The 25,505-nt window shown below is 48.6% G+C and overlaps 1 protein-coding gene across 3 annotated transcripts in view; it reads left to right on the top strand.

Annotated features, from left to right (window-relative positions):
- COL5A1 (collagen type V alpha 1 chain) overlaps positions 1 to 25,505 on the top strand; it is a 399,673-nt gene that overhangs the window by 240,973 nt on the left and 133,195 nt on the right. For all 3 annotated transcript variants that reach the window (XM_075324351.1, XM_075324352.1, XM_075324349.1), the window contains exons 3-4: positions 7,632 to 7,845; positions 8,995 to 9,157. In XM_075324351.1, coding sequence (XP_075180466.1) covers positions 7,632 to 7,845; positions 8,995 to 9,157 — 377 coding nt within the window. The remainder of the gene's footprint in view (positions 1 to 7,631; positions 7,846 to 8,994; positions 9,158 to 25,505) is intronic.

Genomic DNA, 25,505 nt, shown 5'->3' with positions numbered 1-25,505 from the left:
CTGCCTTTCTGTGACTCCTCCAGTCTCTCTGTATCTCTGTACAACCTGCTGGTGACACTCTGTGACGCTCTAAGCTCAGTGGTCACTTCCGTCTGAGACCCACCTCCTTGAAGCCTCAGAAAGTCACGGTGCTGCTGATCAGTTGTTAGGTGTCGTGTTGGTCTCATGATGAGGAGGACGGTTTAATACCAATTCAACCTGAACCCCAAAATTTATTGGGCGATTCATGGAGCAAACACCTGATGTGAATTTTGCCATTAAGCTCCTTGTTAGAGAACAGCAAGTTTTGCAAAAGTCCTGAAACATTGAACAGCTGGACGTGAGCATCAACAAGTGCAGAGAAGGTCACACTAAGGTCACCGGAAAAGGTCAGAGGGCAGTGTAGGATCATCGCAAAATTTCACCCGAAAGCCAAAAATTGCTATTTTTTGGTGTGTGCTGTATATTTCCTGTATACATTTGTGTAGAGTTTCATGCACTGTTGTCATATTTTATGCAGCGCCCCCCCCCAAATATTAAATACAAAGGGGTTTTCCTATCTCTAGAAGTTGTAACCTATTAATAGGACGGGGGAATAACTTGCTAATCGGTCGGGGTCTGACCACTATAAACCTCAGCGATCTTGATAATGCCGTTGGTTCATTTTTTTCCCCTATGGGGCGGCTGGAGGTAGCCGAGCACAGCACTTTATAATGAGTGATGTGATGGTGCACATATCCGGTCAACGTATGACGAGCTTTGCAGAGCCGCGTTCTTGGGACGTCCTCAGCAATAAATGTTGCAGAGGCTGAGCGTGCGCACCAATGCACCATCGCGCACCAGAGGCTGAGCGTGCGCACCAACGCACCAGAGACTGAGCGTGCGCACCAACGCACCAGAGGCTGAGCGTGCGCACCAACGCACCAGAGACTGAGCGTGCGCACCAACACGTGCGCTCAATTCATGGCCAAGTTACAGATCCTCAATCTTGGCTTTCCAAAGCCCTGGTCTCGGGATCTCTGGGATCCCTGCAGTTGTCCTCCCACAAATCAGCGAGTTATCGCTTGTCTCATTAATAGTTGATAGCATCTAAAGATGGGAATAACCCTCCAATTTGTAGAAATCTAATATATAAAGCTGAGTGTATGTATATGTGTATGTATGTCCGCTAAAGGAATTCGCACCGTCGCATTTACAATCACAAAATTTTGCACAGACACCCCATGTGACTCAGGGAACGTCATAGACTATGTTTTGAGGGGAAAATGTAACCCCGCGCTTTACAGATACCCCCCAAAAAACATGCCTCAATTAAAGTGAATGGAGCTGCGAGCTATAGGTTATTAATAGGAGCTGTGATTGGTTGCTATAGGAACAAAGGATATTCATAGTATAAGAAGCTTATGTGTGAGGTAATATGACATCGGTGGAGAGACAGAGAGACAAACTGAGAGACAGACAGACAGGCACAGGCAGAGAAAGAGGCACACAGGGAAAGAGACAGAGGCAAACAGAGACAAACAGAGACAGATAGGGAAAAAAAAGCCAGACAGACAAACAGAAAGAGACAGATAGAAAGACACACAGGGAAAAAAACAGACAGAGGCAGACAGGGTAAGAGATTGAGAGACAGCCAAGGAGAGAGACAAAGACAGACGGGGAAAGAGGCAGACGGGGAAAGAGGCAGACGGGGAAAGAGGCAGACGGTGAAAGAGGCAGACGGTGAAAGAGGCAGACGGTGAAAGAGGCAGACGGGGAAAGAGGCAGACGGGGTAAGAGATTGAGAGACAGCCAAGGAGAGAGACAAAGACAGACGGGGAAAGAGGCAGACGGGGAAAGAGGCAGACGGGGAAAGAGGCAGACGGGGAAAGAGGCAGACGGGGAAAGAGGCAGACGGGGAAAGAGGCAGACGGGGAAAGAGGCAGACGGGGTAAGAGGCAGACGGGGAAAGAGGCAGACGGGGTAAGAGATTGAGAGACAGCCAAGGAGAGAGACAAAGACAGACGGGGAAAGAGACAGACGGGGAAAGAGGCAGACGGGGAAAGAGGCAGACGGGGAAAGAGGCAGACGGGGAAAGAGGCAGACGGGGAAAGAGGCAGACGGGGAAAGAGGCAGACGGGGAAAGAGGCAGACGGCGAAAGAGACGAGTGACAGATAGGGAAAGATGGGGAAAGAGACAGACGGGGAAAGAGACGAGTGACAGATAGGGAAAGATGGGGAAAGAGACAGACGGGGAAAGAGACAGATGGGGAAAGAGACAGATGGGGAAAGAGACAGATGGGGAAAGAGACAGACGGGAATGAGATAGGCAGGGAAAGAGACTGACAGACTGACAGACACAGAGATAGAGACAGACACAGAGATAGAGACAGACACAGAGATAGAGAGAGACAGACTGATACAGAGAGATACACAGACAGACACAAAGAGACAGACAGGGAAAGAAACAGACAGACAGAGACTGGGAGAGAGACAAAGAGACAGTTACTATCCCGGGCAATGCCGGGTACTACAGCTAGTCTGTAATATAATAATGCTTTTTTTCATGTTTTTGTTCCTCCTCTTTGTAGATGTATTGTTGCAATGTATGTATTTTTGTCTTCCTTGGGGGCCTTATTTCTGGCACCCCACCTCCGGCTCGCTGCCCTTCTACCTGCGACACTTCTCCAGCTGGGGCTTTTTTCCACGTCCTCAGCCAGAGATGTCCCTTGTGGTCTCGCCGTGTCTGTAATCACGAAGCCCCTTTCTCTGCTCCACACATTCCTTTTCCATGATGATGGGAAACATATGATTGGTGTCGTTCTGCTTTTTCTCAAACCCACGAAACACCAGGAAAAAATGTGCAGTGTAAGCAATATTCAACCAAAAAAATCAAAGACCAAAAAGCAAAAAAAAAAAAATACGGTAGATTTCGTTGTGGGTGGTGAGCGGGGGTCCGATATCTGTTGTGCATTACAACGAAGCAGCGAGCCATGAGGAGCAGCACGACGACCTCACTGCAGCAGTCCTGCGTCGCGGCCCGGCAGGGTCTTCAGCAATCTGCACTCACACTTATATCCTCGAAATATTTACCACGAGACGGCACCAGAAGATCGAGGCTTTTACCGTGTAAAAATAGCTATAGAGGTGACCTACGGGAAAGACGTGGAATTTCTGCAATTCCTGAGAGGTGACACACTCGACACACGGCCCTTCTTGGAGAATGTTATCGGCCGCACGGCCTCCTCCAGAAGCTCCTTCTGTAAGGAGAGGACGTCTTCCCGAATATTCAGCACTTAACTAGGATTCCACCAAGATGACACAGCCCGGGACCAGTAATGGGCATGTGGCTACCAAATCCCAAGGAAAGGGCGCTGAGCTCTGGTTTTAGGCATTGGGAGGATTTGACCTTATCCTAAAGCTGGGTTTACACACTGCAACATCTCAAACGACATCGCTGTAACGTCACCGGTTTTGTGACGCAATAGCGATGTTGTTTGCGATGTTGCAGTGTGTGAATCCTATCAGCGACCTGGCCCCTGCTTGCTGGAAGTTGCTGATCACTACAAGTCGTTCAGGACCATTCCTAGGTCCTTTGTTTCCCGCTGTGCAGCATGAAGTTTCAGTGTGTGAATCCTTTTCAGCGACTTTGTTAGCAACTTCCCTTTCAAAAGGCTGCTTATCAACGTCCCCAACAACCAGCTAGGTCGCTCTGCAGGTCCGGATCGCTGTTGAGTTGTTGGCCAGGTTTGCCGGGTTGAACGCTCACCAGAGACTTAGCAGAGACTTAGGGAGGTCGCTATTGCGTCACCAAACCGGTGACGTTACAGCGATGTCCTTTGCGATGTTGCAGCGTGTAAACCCAGCTTAAGTGAAGCTGAGATTAGACAAGTGCGTCCTTGTGAGGAGAGGGCCATATCCGAGCAGCATCTGTAGAGACATACATAAGTAGGGTCCTCCGTAGGTCGTTCATGGGACATGATAGGAGGGTGAATTTAGGAGGAAAGAAGAGGACTAGTGTTGAGCGAGTATGCTTGTTACTACTCGGTACTCGCACGAGTATCACTGTACTCGGGCTACTCGGCGGGGACCGAGTAATCTCGCAATACTCGTGCTGTACTCGTGGTCTTCATGTTGGCGCTCTTTTTAGAGCCAGCCCTTATGCAGGGATTGGCTGGCAGACCAATGCAATGCCACAGCCCTGTTGTGGAATTGCAGTGATTGGCCGGCCCTCACAGCATGACCGTGCCTTTAGCCCGACACTTCCCCGCTCGGCTACGGCCCCTCCCGCACTCCACTCCGCGTGTATATATATATGCACGCTTACACACACACGCACGTTTTTTTTTTTAATTTACAGTTTTATGGTTTCTACATGCTGACGGTGGTCATTTCAGAATAATACTCGGGTCCCCCATAGGATAACATTGGGCTCGGTGCTCGGGCCGAGTACACGAGTATCTTGGGATGCTCGGCCCGAGCCTTGAGCACCCGAGCTTTTTAGTACTCGCTCATCACTAAAGAGGACATTTGTGTCATCTCTAGAGGGCTGGAGATCTAGCTCAAATTTGGCTATCCCTCTCTAAAAGAAATCACTTTTTTTTTCTTTTTTTTTTTTACAGATACTGGACCCTCCTGTGTATACCATATTTTTCGGATTATAAGACACACTTTTCCTCTCAAAAATTTGAGAGGAAAATGAGGGGTGCGTCTTTTAATACGAATGTAGCTTATCGGGAAGTGGTGGAGAATGGTGGCAGGAGGCAGCGGCGATGCTGCGGGCTGTGAGCGCAGTGGTGATGGGGCCGTGCGGCGGACGGCACTGCTCTGTGCGGTGGGTGACGCTGCTCTGTGCGGTGGGTGACGCTGCTCTGTGCTGTGGGTGACGCTGCTCTGTGCGGTGGGTGACGCTGCTCTGTGCTGTGGGTGACGCTGCTCTGTGCTGTGGGTGACGCTGCTCTGTGCTGTGGGTGATGCTGCTCTGTGCTGTGGGTGACACTGCTCTGTGCTGTGGGTGACGCTGCTCTGTGCTGTGGGTGACGCTGCTCTGTGCTGTGATGCTGCTCTGTGCTGTGGGTGACGCTGCTCTGTGCGGTGGGTGACGCTGCTCTGTGCTGTGATGCTGCTCTGTGCTGTGGGTGACGCTGCTCTGTGCGGTGGGTGACGCTGCTCTGTGCTGTGGGTGACGCTGCAATGTGCGGTGGGTGACGCTGCTCTGTGCTGTGATGCTGCTCTGTGCTGTGGGTGACGCTGCTCTGTGCGGTGGGTGACGCTGCTCTGTGCTGTGGGTGACGCTGCTCTGTGCTGTGGGTGACTCTGCTCTGTGCTGTGGGTGACTCTGCTCTGTGCTGTGGGTGACGCTGCTCTGTGCTGTGGGGGACGCTGCTCTGTGCTGTGGGCGACGCTGCTCTGTGCTGTGGGCGACGCTGCTCTCTGCTGTGGGCGACGCTGCTCTGTGCTGTGGGCGACGCTGCTCTGTGTTGTGGGCGACGCTGCTCTGCTGTGGGTGACGCTGCTCTGTGCTGTGGGTGACACTGCTCTGTGCTGTGGGTGACGCTGCTCTGTGCTGTGGGCGACGCTGCTCTGTGCTGTGGGCGACGCTGCTCTGTGCTGTGGGCGACGCTGCTCTGTGCTGTGGGCGACGCTGCTCTGTGCTGTGGGCGACGCTGCTCTGTGCTGTGGGCGACGCTGCTCTGTGCTGTGGGCGACGCTGCTCTGTGCTGTGGGCGACGCTGCTCTGTGCTGTGGGCGACGCTGCTCTGTGCTGTGGGCGACGCTGCGCTGTGCTGTGGGCGACGCTGCTCTGTGCTGTGGGCGACGCTGCTCTGTGCTGTGGGTGACAATGCTCTGTGCTGTGGGCGACGCTGCTCTGTGCTGTGGGTGACAATGCTCTGTGCTATGGATGACGCTACTCTGTGCGCTGGGTGACGCTGCTCTGTGCTGTGGTTGACACTGCTCTGTGGGTGACGCTGCTCTGTGCTGTGGGTGACGCTGCTCTGTGCTGTGGGTGACGCTGCTCTGTGCTGTGGCGACGCTGCTCTGTGCTGTGGGCGACGCTGCTCTGTGCTGTGGGCGACGCTGCTCTGTGCTGTGGGTGACGCTGCTCTGTGCTGTGGGTGACGCTGCTCTGTGCTGTGGGCGACGCTGCTCTGTGCTGTGGGTGACGCTGCTCTGTGCTGTGGGCGACGCTGCTCTGTGCTGTGGGCGACGCTGCTCTGTGCTGTGGGCGACGCTGCTCTGTGCTGTGGGTGACGCTGCTCTGTGCTATGGATGACGCTACTCTGTGCGCTGGGTGACGCTGCTCTGTGCTGTGGGTGACGCTGCTCTGTGCTGTGGGTGACGCTGCTCTGTGCTGTGGTTGACACTGCTCTGTGCTGTGGGTGACGCTGCTCTGTGCTGTGGGTGACGCTGCTCTGTGCTGTGGTTGACACTGCTCTGTGCTGTGGGTGACGCTGCTCTGTGCTGTGGTTGACACTGCTCTGTGGGCGACGCTGCTCTGTGCTGTGGGTGACACTGCTCTGTGCTGTGGGTGATGCTGCTCTGTGCAGTGCGCAATGCTGCTCTGTGCTGTGGGTGACACTGCTCTGTGGGCGACGCTGCTCTGTGCTGTGGGTGACACTGCTCTGTGCAGTGGGCAATGCTGCTCTGTGCTGTGGGTGACACTGCTCTGTGCAGTGGGCAATGCTGCTCTGTGCTGTGGGTGACACTGCTCTGTGTGGTGGGTGACGCTGCTTTGTGCTGTGGGCGACGCTGCTCTGTGCTGTGGGTGACGCTGCTTTGTGCTGTGGGTGACGCTGCTTTGTGCTGTGGGTGACGCTGCTTTGTGCTGTGGGTGACACTGCTCTGTGCTGTGGGTGACGCTGCTTTGTGCTGTGGGTGACACTGCTCTGTGCTGTGGGTGACGCTGCTCTGTGCGTGGGTGACACTGCTCTGTGCTGTGGGTGATGCTGCTCTGTGCAATGGGCGACGCTGCTGTGTGCAGTGGGCGGTGAGGCAGGGGCCATCCTAAAAATGTCAGCAGCGTGGGCTTCAAATAATGGCGTCTGGAGTCGGCATGTGCACAAATGTAGTTCTCGGCTCAAGACCTCATCTGCGCATGCGCCGCCTCCGGCCCATTGATCTCCCAGCAGCGGACTTAAGGAATATGTTGCCTGGAGATGGCGCGTGCACAGATGAGATCTCGGCTTGTCCTTGAGCTGATAACTCAATCTGCGCATGCGCCGACTCAGGGCGCCATTTCTTTGGAGCCCGCACTGCTGACAGTTCCTTGATGTTTCCTTTGCTGCTACACCCACCGCACTGCCCGCAGCATCACCTGGCTCCACGACTGCCCCGACCTCCTGTGACCCCCGCTCCACCACCACTGCTGCCGCCCCGCATGGTAAGACACCACCGGATTAGAAGGCAGACTCCTTTTTTTTTTCTCTCTAAATTTGGGGTGCATCATATAATCCAGTGTGTCTTATAAAACGACAAATACGGTAAATAGAGTATAGTGGTGTGAGCAGGGGTCTGCAACCTGTGGGACGCCAACTGATGTTCCACTACAACTCCCAGCATGCCCTGACAGCTGGATGATTATGTAGGGAAACGACCATCTGACCTTCGCGTGGTCATCAGCTGCAGAGCGTCAATGACTGATTCTGACTAATGTGCTCCTCTTCCCCCCACAGATACCCCATTTCCAGAAGATTTTTCCATTTTGATAACTGTGAAACCCAAAAAAGGAAGCCAGTCGTTCCTGATGTCCATTTACAATGAGCAAGGCATCCAGCAGGTCGGCGTGGAGCTGGGGAGGTCGCCCGTCTTCCTCTTCGAAGATCACTTGGGAAAGCCGGGCCCCGAGGACTACCCTCTATTTAGTGGCATTAACCTTTCTGATGGCAAGTGAGTAACCTCCGATAATGGCAGGTCCTGGTATCTTTTCTGTGCCGATTTTCGGGTGTGATGGCCGCTCATGTTGCTGGTACAGTCGCTGTTCTTATCCGTAGGTCTCCTCCTTCCAATAGTGAATTAGCGCTGACGGCAATTAATATGCCCCATCATTAGCAGGTAGGGTGACATCTGACGGGGCCTGGTGTCCTCGCCATCTCATCCTCCGACGTCTGCCGGGTGTTGTAGGATATATGGCCGACAAAGGACAGAAAGGTTTTCAATATCGGTCACCATTAACTTGACCAGGATATTGGCAAAATGAAGACGTGAATCCTGCAAAGCTCAGCTCTTCATTACTGGGGAGGAAAGGGGTTTACACCGGGGGTCCCCCACGTTAAAGCTCTTCTCACTAATTATCCAGAATTCCCTAATTAATAATTTGTTAGCCGAACTAATTGCAGAGCGACAGAACACAATGTGTGTGCGACGCCGGATTCTGAGAATGTTGGAGGGAAAATATTCATGTCTGCACTGAATCTACAACTTTGTCACATATCTCACTCGTGTAGGCAGTGGAAACAGTCAGCAGGTTGTAGACACCTTAACAGCTTACAGGGTCTGTCTGCGACGCTGTTTTGCTTCGGAGGGGGGCGGTGGTCTTACGCCACCACTTCGCAACACGATACCTGGCCATTGTGTATGTGGGGTTGCACCTTCATCAGCGACTCCCACCCTCCAAGTGGAAGTGACCGATGCAGAACAAACCCTCATCTGAGCTGCCCAAACAGAGAATGCTGGGAGATATCAACCTGCAGAATTATGATTGCAGCTCTGAAGTATAAGGCTATGTGCGCACTAGGCTTTTTGTTCGTGGCGTTTTTGGGCTCAATACTGATGCAGCAAAGTCTTTGACTTTTCATTTTTGCTGTTCGCACACAACTTTTTTTTTAGCTGCGTTTTTGAGTTAAAAAAATAATGTCAATCTTTACTGCGTTTTTCACCCGTGTTTTTTCCGCGGGTGCGTTTTTTTTGCGGCCGAAAACGCAGCGTCAAAAAAACTCTGTGTGTGCACAGTATCAAGTAAAGTAGATGAAGCAGAAGCATAAAAATGGATGTTTTTTTCTTCTGATTTTGTTTTTTTATGCCCCCCCCATGATACAGGTGGCATCGGATCGCACTCAGCATTCACAAGAAGCACGTGACGCTGTTTTTGGACTGTAAGAAGAGGGCGCAAAGGCCTCTGGACCGCAGCGCGCACTCCATCATCGATACCAATGGCATTGTTGTTTTTGGGACCAGAATCTTAGATGAAGAAGTCTTTGAGGTAAGCCGCTCCGACGTCTCGTGTTTCCTCCGCGCCGAGGCTGATGGATTTTCCACTATGTTGACGATGCGCTTTAAACAAGCTGACTTTGGCTGAGCGAGCGACCTGAACATATCCGACTGGAGGGAAAATGCAAATTCCACGCTTGTGTTGGAAAAATGTTCCAGGTCTTCCAAGGAGCTGGAGATGGTTTAGAATATGCAATTTTTAGCCAGAAAACCTGCGCATGACTATGAAGACAAGTGTCTGTAGTAGAGAGTGCGTAAGTGTATATTGCTGCATTCACCCCCTGTTCTGTGTCCTCGTTGTACACGTCTTACATTCTCATATCACCCCTTATATTACAGCCGCTCCACTTCATGACTCTGCACTCAGCCAAAAACCTGCATCCACCCTGAGCAATGCCCCGTGTATCATTGTACATCTAAGGCTAGGTTCACATTTCCGTTGTTTTGCATCAGTCACATGCGTTGCTTGACGCTTGTGACTGATGCCGCTGGGTGATCAGCTGATCGCTCTCATTAGCCGGCTGCCGGGTGATCATCTGATCGCTTACAGAAGCCGGCCGCCGGGTGATCAGCTGATCGCTCTCATTAGCCGGTAGCCGGGTGATCAGCTGGTCGCTCTCATTAGCTGGTCGCCGGGTGATCAGCTGATCGCTCACAATAGCCGGCCGCCGGGTGATCAGCTGATCGCTCTCATTAGCCGGCCGCCGGGTGATCAGCTGATCGCTCACAATAGCCGGCCGCCGGGTGATCAGCTGATCGCTCTCATTAGCCGGCCGCCGGGTGATCAGCTGATCGCTCTCATTAGCCGGCCGCCGGGTGATCAGCTGATTGCTCACAGCAGCCGGCCGCCTGGTGATCAGCTGATCGCTCACAGAAGGCGGCCGCAGGGTGATCAGCTGATCGCTCACAGCAGCCGGCCGCCGGGTGATCAGCTGATCGTTCACAGCAGCCGGCCGCCGGGTGATCAGCTGATCGCTCACAGAAGCCGGCCGCCGGGTGATCAGCTGATCGCTCACAGAAGGCGGCCGCAGGGTGATCAGCTGATCGCTCACAGCAGCCGGCCGCCGGGTGATCATCTGATCGGTCACAGCAGCCGGCCGCCGGGTGATCAGCCTATCGCTCACAGAAGCCGGCCGCCGGGTGATCAGCTGATCGGTCACATAAGGTGGCTGTCAGGTGATCAGCTGATCGTTCGGCCACAGAGAGAGAGCATGCGCAGCGAAATCAAAAGGATTCCGCTGCTCAAAAAACGCTACGTGCTGCGTTCCTGCCACCTGAAGGTCAGTCGTTGCATGACTGATCAGTCGGGCGGCGGATGCAACGCAGCATCATCAGTCACAATCTGCCGCTCATACAAGTCTATGGGAACAACGGAATCCGCCAAACGGATTGCGTTGTTTATCAGAGCGGCGGATTGTGACTGATCATAAAAAAGGAAATGTGAACCTAGCATAAGATGTGATATGTGATGAATAAAGACTATTTTGCGCTGTAAGGAGACTTCTGTAGCGCGGAGCTGCTTGTTCAGTGTCTGCACAGAGCATTTAGTGAGGATTTGCATTCTGCGATGTGCAATCACCAGTTCTTCTACGATTATCCGGCGCAGGGTAGTTAAAGGCCTATTTCCTACATCTGATTACGAGCTGGGTGACATTCTCCAATAACTAGCAGAATTATGAATGCAGCTCTGCAGTATAATGCAGGCTGGACCTGAGATTTAGTACAGAATTGGATATTATTCACATAGGATTTAAGTTGTACAGTCAAATAGTGGCGTCTGTTTCCCATTGACTCCGATTGTAAAATGCATGGGAACTACGGATATGTTACGCTATGTGCGCTCGCTGCGTTTTTGTGTGACCACAAAGATGCAGCGATTTTGTGCGTTTTTGGCTGCTAAAAAACGCATAAAAATGCATGCGCTTTTGTGCGTTTTTTGCTGCGTTTTTGTTTCTGCGTTTTTTTCCAATGCATTGCATGGGTGAAAGACGCAGGCAAAAACGCAGAAATAATTGACATGTTGCATCTTTGGGGTCACCACAAAAACGCCCCTAAAACAAAACTGCACTGTGCGGACAGCAAAAATGAAAACTCATAGACTTTGCTGGGGAAGGAAAGTCGTGCAGTTTTTAGATAAAAAATGCGCCGCAAAAAAACGCATCGTGCGCACAAAGCCTTAAGGCTGGAGGCCTATTGAGACCGTCCTATAATCGGGAATGGGGGTTATGCAGCTGGGAATAGCAATGAGCACAATGGCCGATGCTGATTCTCGTGCATTCTGTTATCGGGCACCGTGGGGGTCAACGGTCTTCATGCTTTTTTTTACCTGTTTGTGCTGGAGAAGTGAAATTGGCTTTTCTGATGAGTCTGGCTGCTGCACATCTATTTGTCCAGTGTAAACAGACGGCCGCGATCGTACAGTGTATACACAAAGCTAATGTTCTTTATATGCCGGTAGATGACGGCGTTCTTCCAGATAAGTGAGCGTACACATTATGTATATAGCATCTGTGTCGCCCAAGGATAGGGGGTACTCAGATCCGGGCCAAGGGGTCACTTTTGTAGGTGTACAGTGGCGTGACCCGGTCTGTGATCCCAGGCTCCACAGCAGAAAGTGGATTAGGTAAGGGAGATTGTCCGTGACACCACCCGTGGGTTGCGGTGATGAGATGGTGGCACCGCCGCTGCCTCTGGGGACCGTGCCCCGGACTGATGGTGTGGGGCAGCAAGGTGGGATCCCCTCCACGGGTAGGGGAGGTGTAGTCCCGGAGCCCAGTTGGAAGTTGTGGTGGTGACAGGGATTGCAGGGAATAGTACACTCACAGTTCGGTTATCGTGGTGCTGGATGAAGCTGGATTGATGTGGAGGGTCAGGAACAAAGATGGAAGAAATACTCTGAGTCTTTTGTAAACCAAATCGTTGGTAACTGGTGCCCATGGCTGCTGTGAGGACGGGTCCCACACCCATATGTGTAATTCGTTTTTTTTTCTCCTGCCTGATGTCTGTGTCTGCTCCGTACACAGGTCCAGACTGGGTCCCGACAGTCGGCACTACCCTATCCCGGTCCACTTCAGGCCCCACAAGCAGCTGGCCTATTCCTGAGGCCCTCACTAACACTTCTCCTTCTTAGCTCCCCACAGGAGCTGCTTCCAGACCTCTGTCCTCCTGCAGACTGACTACAGCTCAAACTCTGCTCTGCTCTTTCTAAGCTCCTCTCGCCCCCTCCCTTTTCCTGGGGAGGGGGTGAGTGGGGCCTGATTGGCTGGTGTGTATCTGTGTGGGAAACTCCCCAAGGGAGAGTGAGATCTGCACCAAAATATGGATGCAGACCTCTGTGACACCCTGGTTTTGCCAGGGCGGCACACATCCTATACCCTTGGCCTCTGACTTCCGCTCACTTAACAGCACTGGCGGCCATCGTACAGTATATTCACAGAGCGAGTGGTCTTTATATGCAGGTAGCTGTCGGCGTTCTTCCAGATAAGTGAGCGTACACATTATGTATGTAGTATCCTATACCCTTGGCCTCTGACATCCGCTCACTTTGCAGCACTGGCGGCCATTGTACAGTGTATACACAGAGCTAGTCGTCTTTATATGCAGGTAGCTGCCGGCGTTCTTCCAGATAAGGCTGCTTTCACACATCCGCTTTTTGCAGTGCAGCTCAATCCGGCTCAAAAACCTATGCAAACGGATGCGGCGTAAAAAACGGATCCGTTGCATACGTTTTTCCATGTGGCCCGTCTGTTTTTTGACGGATGTGGCTTGATACTGAGCATGCGCAGTTCAAAAAAACACATCCGGTGACTGGATGCGTTTTTTGCCACAGGACGCCGCATCCGGCGTCCATAGGCTTGCATTGTAAATCGCGCCACATTGCGTCGGATCCGGTGCGATGCAGTTTTTTCGCCACACGAAAAAACGTGCCAGGCAACGTTCCATCCGGCCGCCGCATGGGCTAAATATGCCGCATGCGGCAAAAAACGGACGCAACGCAAGGCCATGCGGCACAATACAATACTTGCTAATGCAAGTCTATGCAGAAAAACCGCAACCGGCGGCAAAAAAAAACAAACGGTTGCGTTTTTTCTGCAAAGCGCCGTGTTGTGCCGCTCAGCAAAAAATGGATGTGTGAAAGCAGCCTAAGTGAGCGTACACATTATGCATCCAGCATCCTATACCCTTGGCCTCTGACATCCGCTCACTTTCCAGCACTGGCGGCCATCATTCTGGATATTATCGTTCTGTAATCCGTGCAGTGATTCTCGGACATTAGATGTCGCCGCTTGTGCCGATCGCGGCCTTTGCCGTTCCTAACACAGATATCACAGTTTATCCATTGTTTGGACATTTGGCTTGATACTCGCCCGCGGGTTTTCTCTTAAAAGGGTTTTATGTGTAAGCCGCGAGTTGAGCCTCCAAGTAACATTATAAGTGAGTAAGAGCTTCAGGTAATGCCGCGACTGTGTAACATGGCCCGGGATGATGGAAAATCTGCCGGCCGGCCAGCGCCTTCCAGACACCAGTAAGATCTCCGTATTCCTGGTTTTCATCTAAGGAGAAAAAGAAATTGACACAGCCAAAAATGTTGTTGACATTACACTCGGCCTCCGTCTCACAGAAGAAGCCTCCGAGCGCTCGCTTCCTCCATGTATAAGCCGGGTTTAACTCTTTAGTCTGCTCCTCGAATGTACACGGTGCAAAATGCATTGAAGCGTCTTAAAATCGTGTGATTATCGGATGCAGTGTTATGTGCCGGCGTCACAGCTGTGTGTTCCTACATTGCTTGGATTCATATGAACACCTAGGAGCTCCTGACTTATAGGGGAATTCTAATCTTATACATTATGGCTGGGGCCAGCGTTAGGTTCCAGACCGGGGCCGGTTGCACGCCGCCGCACTTCTGTTCATTAGTATTGTAGAGGAGACGATACCCGAGGCGGCTCAACACACCCCTCATCTCCTGAGGACATGCCATGCGCTGTAATTGTCTTTTTTCTTGTTGTACCAAAATTTGTCAAACTATGGGCAAAGCAACTTGTCTATTTTAAATGCCTAAAGACCTTTCTGCAGTTTACCATGATCAATCTGGTGAAAGGTCCTCTTTAAAGGGATCTTGTCACCTGATTTATGCTGCCCGAATGGCACGATTTCAGCCAGATGTATTTACTCTGAAACCCGCTGGCATTTGAGAGAAAATATACATATAGTAGTCCAACTCCGCCCCTGGCCGTTTTCTTCCAGTGTGACTCCGCCCCCAGCTGCCTTCTTCTAGTGAAACTCCGTCTCCGTCTACTTTCTTCCCATGTGACTCTGCCCCCAGTTGCCTTCTTCCAGAGTGACTGTGCTCCTGGCTGCTTTCTTCCAGAGTGACTCCGCTGTAGCCTCCTTTCAGAGAAACTCTCCCCCAATCCACCTTCTTCCAACAACCGTCCCTGGTTGCCATCTTCCAACACAACTCCGTCCCTGGTTGCCTTCTTCCAACACAACTCCGTCCCTGGTTGCTTACTTCCAGTACAACTCAGCCCCTGGCCATGTTCTTGCAGCGCAACTCCGTCCCCAGCCTTCTTCTTCCAGCGCAACTCCGTCCCCAGCCTTCTTCTTCCAGCTCAACTCCTTCCCCAGCCTTCTTCTTCCAGCTCAACTCCTTCCCCAGCCTTCTTCTTCCAGCGCAACTCCGTCCCCAGCCTCCTTCTTCCAGCACAACTCCGTCCCCAGCCTCCTTCTTCCAGCACAACTCCGTCCCCAGCCTCCTTCTTCCAGCACAACTCCTTCCCCAGCCTTCTTATTCCAGCGCAACTCTGTCCCCAGCCTTCTTCTTCCAGCGCAACTCTGTCCCCAGCCTTCTTCTTCCAGCGCAACTCCGCCCCCAGCCTTCTTCTTCCAGCGCAACTCCGCCCCCAGCCTTCTTCTTCCAGCGCAACTCCGCCCCCAGCCTTCTTCTTCCAGCGCAACTCTGCTACTGCCGGTGATTGACAGGTTTGTCCCATCAGTTCTAGGAAGGGCTGGATCCTTTGTTGCAATCCTGCGCCAGGCTCTGATTGTTGCTGGCTGTGGTTTGGACATGAATCAGGTGATGTGTTCCCTTTAACCTGTTTAGTGGTGGTATCAATAGGAAGATATGGATCCACATAATATACGGCTGGTTACAGCAGACAGTTCTGTGCTCTTCTGCTCCACTGATATTTATTCCCTATGTGTAGAATAGAATAACTTTCCATTCATTTCTCTAGGGAGGAAAGAGAATGTAAATGACCCACATGGGATATTCTTCTGTGTCCTCCAGTCCTTGTCCATCCTCACTGATGGACGGCGTTATTTTATCAAATAAACCTTTGATTGCTGTGTGATTTGCTGAAATACGTGCACTTTTCAGCAGAACCTCATACCAGCAAGAAAAGGCATCCATGAAAGTGTATGAGCCGATATTTGCAGCACATGTCAGATGCCACGGATCAGCAGGGCCCTCCTGTCATGAGCGTGCACGTGCACGCCCCTGGACACCTTCTTCCAGTGTAACGCCGCCCCTGGACACCTTCTTCCAGTGTAACGCCGCCCCTGGACACCTTCTTTCAGTGTAACGCCGCCCCTGGACACCACCTTCCAGCGTAACGCCGCCCCTGGACACCACCTTCCAGCGTAACGCCGCCCCTGGACACCTTCTTCCAGTGTAGCGCCGCCCCTGGACACCTTCTTCCAGTGTAACGCCGCCCCTGGATACCTTCTTCCAGTGTAACGCCGCCCCTGGACACCTTCTTCCAGTGTAACGCCGCCCCTGGACACCTTCTTCCAGTGTAACGCCGCCCCTGAACACCTTCTTCCAGTGTAACGCCGCCCCTGGACACCTTCTTCCAGTGTAACGCCGCCCCTGGATACCTTCTTCCAGTGTAACGCCGCCCCTGGACACCTTCTTCCAGCGTAACGCCGCCCCTGGACACCTTCTTCCAGCGTAACGCCGCCCCTGGACACCTTCTTCCAGCGTAACACCGCCCCTGGACACCTTCTTCCAGCGTAACGCCGCCCCTGGACACCTTCTTCCAGCGTAACGCCGCCTCTGGACACCTTCTTCCAGTGTAACGCCGCCTCTGGACACCTTCTTCTAGCATAACGCCGCCCCTGGACACCTTCTTCCAGTGTCGTAACGCTGAGGCAATCTGAGGCATAAAATACTGGGAACATGTTTCTTGCTTTGTTTTCTTTCTTCCTGATGGTCTGGGCACAAAGCCAAGATCCCGAGGAAACTCCTGAGGAGGTTGTAGACATCCCGAGTGCACAGGTGGAATTCAGCCTCAAGGCTTCGCACATGCTTAGGAGCGGCCATGCATTTTCCCTCTTAGTAACCCTATCCCTCACCTGGGATTCTTCTCCGTGCAATTCCTAATGATGTCGCTGACTCGCTGGGATTGTTAATTGTGCTCTGTAATTTTCTCCCTTACATGGTCTCTGTACGAACAGACAACCTCATCATATAAGAACAATAATATGAGACGCGGACACTACGCAACTCACTCTATTAATTAATCATGCCTCACCCCCAAAATAACAAAGATAGCCATTGGAAGTTCATAGGAGAAATGCATACAGGGAAGTGAAGGAAAGTAAGTTCCTGTACCTAAAGTGCTGGCAGAATTCTTGGCATTTTTCAGTGGAGGTTTTATACCCATGGATACTAAAGATTTTATAAGGGAGACTACACATGAGAAATGCTGAGAATTTTTTCAATGCCTGGGTGGAGAGTTGCTTCTAAGAAAATGACAATTGTAGCACTGTGAAGCCATTGTAGTGAATTCCACACAATTACTGATTACGAACAGAGAGAGCTATAAGTGCCAGAGTGCACCTATAAGATAGTGCCGGAGTGCCCCTATAATATAGTGCCGGAGTGCTCCTATAATATAGTGCCGGAGTGCCCCTATAATATAGTGCCGGAGTGCTCCTATAATATAGCGCCGAAGTGCCCCTATAATATAGTGCCGGAGTGCTCCTATAATATAGTGCCGGAGTGCCCCTATAAGATAGTGTCGGAGTGCTCCTATAATATAGTGCCGGAGGGCCCCTATAATATAGTGCTGGAGTGCTCCTATAAGATAGTGCCGGAGTGCTCCTATAAGATAGTGCCGGAGTGCTCCTATAAGATAGTGCCGGAGTGCTCCTATAATATAGTGCCGGAGTGCTCCTATAATATAGTGCCGGAGTGCTCCTATAATATAGTGCCGGAGTGCTCCTATAAGATAGTGCCGGAGTGCTCCTATAAGATAGTGCCGGAGTGCCCCTATAAGATAGTGCCGGAGTGCCCCTATAAGATAGTGCCGGAGTGCCCCTATAAGATAGTGCCGGAGTGCCCCTATAAGATAGTGCCGGAGTGCCCCTATAAGATAGTGCCGGAGTGCCCCTATAAGATAGTGCCGGAGTGCCCCTATAATATAGTCTGCTGAGCTTTGGTTTTCGATCTTACTCTTGATTTTCCAGCGTCTGCTTTCCTCTAGTTGTTCTTTGCAGCCGCAGAGTTTCCATGTATAATGATTGTCTCTTCCTTGGAAGCTATTATCACGCATCCTGCAGACAATGTACAGCGCTGATTGTGGCAGTGTCCTTTGTCACTCCACATAATGTATCGCTTGTCTGCCGCGCTGCTCCGGACCTCCAGATATGTTCTTGGCATTTTTCAGTGGAGGTTTTACAGGCGTGGATATTGAGCGAGCTTTTATTGCTTTTCCTGGCACTCGGCCAACAGATGTGCTGGATTAAGGAATGCTGTATGTATAGTTTCTAATTTATATATATATATATATATATATATATATATATATATATATATATATATATATATATTATATATATATATATATATACACACATATCTCGCCCAGAGAAATGGATTCTCCTTTTTAAGGCCTTTCCCCCATTCTCATGCTAAACTCAAAGTGAATCCGTCAGCAGATTTAACATCATAAAACTAGTGACCGCGTTAGAGAAGTGACCTGCAAAGCTGTTTAAACATAAAGTTTATGGAGGTTCTTAGTATCCGCAGGAAAGAGGAAAAGGAGTTATAATCGTATGTGCCCTACGATGCGAAGTATCCAAGAATCTCAACTGTACATGGACAACGACCCCTGATCTTATGTGACAACTTACCAGTCTCCTGGATTTATCACACATCCTTCATTCATGACAGGAATAACTATAATGCTCCTAGCAATGTACAAGAATATAACTACTATAATACTGCCCCCTATATACAAGAATATAACTACTATAAAACTGCTCCTATGTACAAGAATATAGCTACTATAATACTGCCCCCTATATACAAGAATATAACTACTATAATAATGCCCCCTATATACAAGAATATAACTATTATAATACTGCTCCCTATGTACAAGAATATAACTACTATAATACTGCCCCTATGTACAGGAATATAACTGCTATAATACTGCTCCCTATATACAAGAATATAGCTACTATAATACTGCTCCTATGTACAAGAATATAACTACTATAATACTGCTCCCTATGTACAAGAATATAACTACTATAATACTGCCCCCTATATACAAGAATATAACTACTATAATACTGCCCCTATGTACAAGAATATAGCTACTATAATACTGCCCCTATATACAAGAATATGACTACTATAAAACTGCTCCTATGTACAAGAATATAGCTACTATAATACTGCTCCTATGTACAAGAATATAACTACTATAATACTGCTCCCTATGTACAAGAATATAACTACTATAATACTGCCTCCTATATACAAGAATATGACTACTATAAAACTGCTCCTATGTACAAGAATATAGCTACTATAATACTGCTCCTATGTACAAGAATATAACTACTATAATACTGCTCCCTATGTACAAGAATATAACTACTATAATACTGCCTCCTATGTACAAGAATATAACTACTATAATACTGCCCCTATGTACAAGAATATAACTACTATAATACTGCCCCTATATACAAGAATATAACTACTATAATACTGCTCCTATGTACAAGACTATAACTATTATAATACTGTCCTCTATGTACAAGAATATAACTACTATAATACTGCCCCTATGTACAAGAATATAACTACTATAATACTGCCCCCTATATACAAGAAAATAACTACTATAATACTGCCCCCTATGTACAAGAAAATAACTACTATAATACTGCCCCTATATACAAGAATATAACTACTATAATACTGCCCCTATGTACAAGAATATAACTACTATAATACTGCCCCTATATACAAGAATATAACTACTATAATACTGCCCCTATGTACAAGAATATAACTACTATAATACTGCCCCTATATACAAGAATATAACTACTATAATACTGCCCCCTATGTACAAGAATATAACTACCATAATACTGCCCCCTATGTACAAGAATATAACTACTATAATACTGCCCCCTATGTACAAGAATATAACTACTATAATACTGCCCCCTATGTACAAGAATATAACTACTATAATACTGCCCCTATGTACAAGAATCAGAGCATGATTAAGACTCACGTCGAAACGCGTAGCTTTGTGGGGTCCTATTAACATCCATGTATTTTGCTGACCGCCTGTAAACCCCTATTTTTATGGATTAAATAATAAAGATGACTTTTTATACGAGAATTTGGACCGCGCTGGACATTTTTCTTCCTTGATTTCTATATGGCAGCCTAGCCCTCCGTGCGCAGCCCTGGATATACTGCGGATCACAGCAACTCGGTGAGCTGATTTTTTTCTTTCTTCTATGTACAAGAATATAACTACTATAATACTGCTCCCTATGTACAAGAATATAACTACTATAATACTGCTCCTATGTACAAGAATATAACTACTATAATACTGCCCCTATATACAAGAATATAACTACTATAATACTGCTCCTATGTACAAGACTATAACTATTATAATACTGTCCTCTATGTACAAGAATATAACTACTATAATACTGTCCCTATGTACAAGAATATAACTACTATAATACTGTCCCCCTATGTACAAGAATATAACTACTATAATACTGCCCTCTATGTACAAGAATATAACTACTATAATACTGCCCCTATGTACAAGAATATAACTACTATAATACTGCCCTCTATGTACAAGAATATAACTACTATAATACTGCCCCTATGTACAAGAATATAATTACTATAATACTGCCTCCTATGTACAAGAATATAACTACTATAATACTGTCCCCCTATGTACAAGAATATAACTACTATAATACTGCCCTCTATGTACAAGAATATAACTACTATAATACTGCCCCTATGTACAAGAATATAACTACTATAATACTGTCCCCCTATGTACAAGAATATAACTACTATAATACTGCCCTCTATGTACAAGAATATAACTACTATAATACTGCCCCTATGTACAAGAATATAACTACTATAATACTGCCCTCTATGTACAAGAATATAACTACTATAATACTGCCCCTATGTACAAGAATATAACTACTATAATACTGTCCTCTATGTACAAGAATATAACTACTATAATACTGCCCTCTATGTACAAGAATATAACTACTATAATACTGCCCCTATGTACAAGAATATAATTACTATAATACTGCCTCCTATGTACAAGAATATAACTACTATAATACTGCTCCTATGTACAAGAATATAACTACTATAATACTGTCCCTATGTACAAGAATATAACTACTATAATACTGTCCCCCTATGTACAAGAATATAACTACTATAATACTGTCCTCTATGTACAAGAATATAACTACTATAATACTGCCCTCTATGTACAAGAATATAACTACTAGAATACTGCCCCTATGTACAAGAATATAATTACTATAATACTGCCTCCTATGTACAAGAATATAACTACTATAATGCTGTCCTCTATGTACAAGAATATAACTACTATAATACTGCCCTCTATGTACAAGAATATAACTACTAGAATACTGCTCCTATGTACAAGAATATAACTACTATAATACTGTCCCTATGTACAAGAATATAACTACTATAATACTGTCCCCCTATGTACAAGAATATAACTACTATAATACTGTCCTCTATGTACAAGAATATAACTACTATAATACTGTCCTCTATGTACAAGAATATAACTACTATAATACTGTCCTCTATGTACAAGAATATAACTACTATAATACTGCCTCCTATGTACAAGAACATAACTACTATAATACTGCCCTTTATGTACAAGAATATAACTACTATAATACTGTCCTCTATGTACAAGAATATAACTACTATAATACTGCCTCCTATGTACAAGAACATAACTACTATAATACTGCCCTTTATGTACAAGAATATAACTACTATAATACTGTCCCCCTATGTACAAGAATATAACTACTATAATAGTGCCCCTATGTACAAGAATATAACTACTATATTACTGCCCCTATATACAAGAATATAACTACTATATTACTGCCCCTATGTACAAGAATATAACTACTATATTACTGCCCCTATATACAAGAATATAACTACTATATTACTGCCCCTATGTACAAGAATATAACTACTATATTACTGCCCCTATGTACAAGACTATAACTACTATAATACTGCTCAATATGTACAAGAATATAACTACTATAATACTGCCCTAATATACAAGAATATAACTACTATAATACTGCCCCTATGTACAAGAATATAACTGCTATAATGCTGCCGCTGTGTATAAGCACATAGCTTCTTGTAGGGGCAGCAGATTTGCCAGTTTCTATAGTGTGCAATGCCCCCACACTGCCAGTTTAGTAATGGGCCTGACACCCGTGTTTGCTCCTGAGAAGCCCCTTCCTCTTCTGGCCCAGGCTCCTGGCTTGTGGCCATTGTGGGGGCTCAGCAGAACGGCAGCTCTCGGGGGCTCTGCTCATGAAATGAATGTCTGCGTGGGAAGTTACAGTTGGAAGAATAGAAGAAACATTGTCTCCGGATTCTCCACTACACGACTGATCAGTCAATTACAAATCGAAACAATCTTCCCTGTTTCTGATCAGAATTGGGCAGGTTGGCCGTCACCCCGGTGGGTTTAACGACATTTTTTTTTCCTTTTTTCAACATGACTCAGTACAGAAAAATGTCAAAACAAGTGCAAGTATTTTAATTTGATTTGTTTTGGCCGATGGGAACCTGGGAAGAAGGCTGAACTTTTTTTTTTTTTTCGCTTTGGTGATGGAATCCAGACACAGAACAGGCTGCGTTGTGAAGAGTTAGATTACATTAATAACTAATAGTTTAACTCTATGAGAGCCTCCGCTCTCCCGGGAGGAATGTTCCACTCTCACGTTTCGGCCATCCGTCAGTGTACAGTATTCTGGGGCTGCGCCAGCGCAGGTTCATAGAGAGTGGATCTTAACACGCAGGTTCTCGTTCTCCAGCCTTATTATCATGGTCCCCATAAACACTCACTGGGCTCTTCTAATTATCATTAATCCAATTGTATCAGCAGAATACAACCCTCCCTGGGGTAATCTAGCCGAAACTTGTTCATTGCCCCCACCACTCTTTTTCCTTCCCAAATTGTGATCCTTCTTGAAGAGCAGAGTAATCTGGCCATTGTGGATCCTCCTTTATGAGCCATATCTTTTATATCTTCTATAATGGGGCTATGGGGTGAAGATAAGCTGGCCTCTGGTCTTCATTATCCCAATTTCTCTTTCTCTTCTCTAGTTTACTCCTGTAATGTCAGGTGCGCGGCCAAAAATCCTGCGCATGCGCGTTACGTCTGCTGTCTCTCCCCCTGCACTTTTTCGCTCTTCCATGGGCACAGTCTTCAACTTTGATGTGTGCGGGCGACGCGGAGTCACTATAAAGTAGCTCTATCAGGCTCAAGGACATAGTTCTCTCTTGACACTCTCACCTCTCTGACCGCTCCTTCACTGTGTCTTTTGCCGGCTCCTCTTCCCTTATGGTCGGGGTTCCTCAGGGTTCAGTCTCAGGTCCCCTCCTCTTACGGTCAGGGTTCCTCAGGGTTCAGTCTCAGGTCCCCTCCTCTTACGGTCAGGGTTCCTCAGGGTTCAGTCTCAGGTCCCCTCCTCTTACGGTTGGGGTTCCTCAGGGTTCAGTCTCAGGTCCCCTCCTCTTACGGTTGGGGTTCCTCAGGGTTCCGTCTCAGGTCCCCTCCTCTTATGGTTGAGGTTCCTCAGGGTTCAGTCTCAGCTACCCTCTTCTTACGGTCGGGATTCCCCAGGGTTCAGTCTCAGGTTCCCTCCTCTTACAGTCAGGGTTCCTCAGGGTTCAGTCTCAGACCCGTCCTCTTACGGTCGGGGTTCCTCAGGGTTCAGTCTCAGACCCCCTCCTCTTACGGTCGGGATTCCCCAGGGTTCAGTCTCAGGTTCCCTCCTCTTACGGTTGGGGTTCCTCAGGGTTCAGTCTCAGGCACCTCTCCTCTTACTGTCGGGATTCCTCAGGGTTCAGTCTCAGGCCCCCTCCTCTTACGGTCAGGGTTCCTCAGGGTTCAGTCTCAGGTCCCCTCCTCTTACGGTCGGGGTTCCTCAGGGTTCAGTCTCAGGTCCCCTCCTCTTAAGGTTGGGGTTCCTCAGGGTTCAGTCTGAGGTCCCCTCCTCTTACGGTTGGGGTTCCTCAGGGTTCAGTCTTAGGTCCCCTCCTCTTACAGTCGGGATTCCCCAGGGTTCAGCCTCAGGTCCCTTCCTCTTACGGTCGGGGTTCCTCAGGGTTCAGTCTCAGGTCCCCTCCTCTTACAGTCAGGGTTCCTCAGGGTTCAGTCTCAGGTCCCCACCTCTTACGGTCAGGGTTCCGTCTCAGGTCCCCTCCTCTTACGGTTGAGGTTCCTCAGGTTTCAGTCTCAGCTACCCTCTTCTTACGGTCGGGATTCCCCTGGGTTCAGTCTTAGGTTCCCTCCTCTTACGGTCAGGGTTCCTCAGCACTCAGTCTCAGACCCCTCCTCTTACGGTCGGGGTTCCTCAGGGTTCAGTCTCAGGCCCCCTTCTCTTACGGTCGGGATTCCCCAGGGTTCAGTCTCAGGTTCCCTCCTCTTACGGTTGGGGTTCCTCAGGGTTCAGTCTCAGGCACCCCTCCTCTTACGGTCGGGATTCCTCAGGGTTCAGTCTCAGGCCCCCTCCTCTTACGGTCAGGGTTCCTCAGGGTTCAGTCTCAGGTCCCCTCCTCTTAAGGTTGGGGTTCCTCAGGGTTCAGTCTCAGGTCCCCTCCTCTTACAGTCGGGATTCCCCAGGGTTCAGCCTCAGGTCCCTTCCTCTTACGGTCGGGGTTCCTCAGGGTTCAGTCTCAGGTCCCCTCCTCTTATGGTCGGGGTTCCTCAGGGTTCAGTCTTAGGTCCTCTCCTCTTACGGTCGGGGTTCCTCAGAGTTTAGATGAACAAGAAAATATGGTCCTGCACCACCAAAACAATACCTTAACAGGTGCTGTTGAGGAGATAGTCCGCTCAGGTACTCCGGATAGAATGCTGGCAGGGGGTGCTCGTTTTGAAATGAAGGAAACATCTGATGTATAATCCAAAGGAGCAGAAGGAACGGCACTACCCACATCGTAGCCAGAAAGTATTTTTTATTCCAAAAGTGTCCAATTAAAACATGCGGGAGAGGAGCAGAATGCAGGTCCTCTATGGACGACCGCCGTTTTGTGCCTGAATGCGCTTCTACAGGTCCATGAAGGTAGACAGAAACTACCTCCCCCTACAGAGGAGCACCCGGTCCAAGTCCCCGCCAATAAAAACAGAGAGAGAACACAATCTGAGCTGTTTTTATTGGCGCAAAACGGCCGTCGTCGTAGAGCGCCTGCACCCAGCACCTCTCCCGCATGTTTTAATTGCACACTTTTGGAGTAAGAAAGGACTTTCTTCTGGCTACAACGTTGGTAGTGCCGTTCCTTCTGCGCCTTCGGATTATTCCCCAGAGTTCAGTCTCTGGCCCCCTCCTCTTACGTTCGAGGTTCCTCAGGGTTCAGTTTTCGGACCCCTCCTCTTCTCTCTATACACTGCCCCTATTTGACAAACCATCAGTAGATTTGGTTTTCAGCACCATCTCTATGCTGATGACACCCAATTGTACACACCTTCTCCTGACATCACCCCTGCATTACTACACAATATCAGCGATTGTCCAATGTCTCCATCATGTCCTCCCTCAATCTAAAACTGAATATGTCAAAAACTGAACTTCTCTTGTTTTCTCCCGCTACTAATCTTCCTAAACCCAATGTCACCATTTCCGTGTATGGTTCTACCATGACGATCCTGCAGCCGTCCGCTGTCTTGGGATGATGTTTAATTCAGATCTTTCCTTTCACTCTCTATATG

Source organism: Anomaloglossus baeobatrachus, chromosome 9 (assembly GCF_048569485.1).
Source record: "Anomaloglossus baeobatrachus isolate aAnoBae1 chromosome 9, aAnoBae1.hap1, whole genome shotgun sequence".
Taxonomy (NCBI): Eukaryota; Metazoa; Chordata; class Amphibia; order Anura; family Aromobatidae; genus Anomaloglossus; species Anomaloglossus baeobatrachus.
Note: the sequence above shows the minus strand (reverse complement) of the source record. Positions and strands in the feature narration are given on the sequence as shown.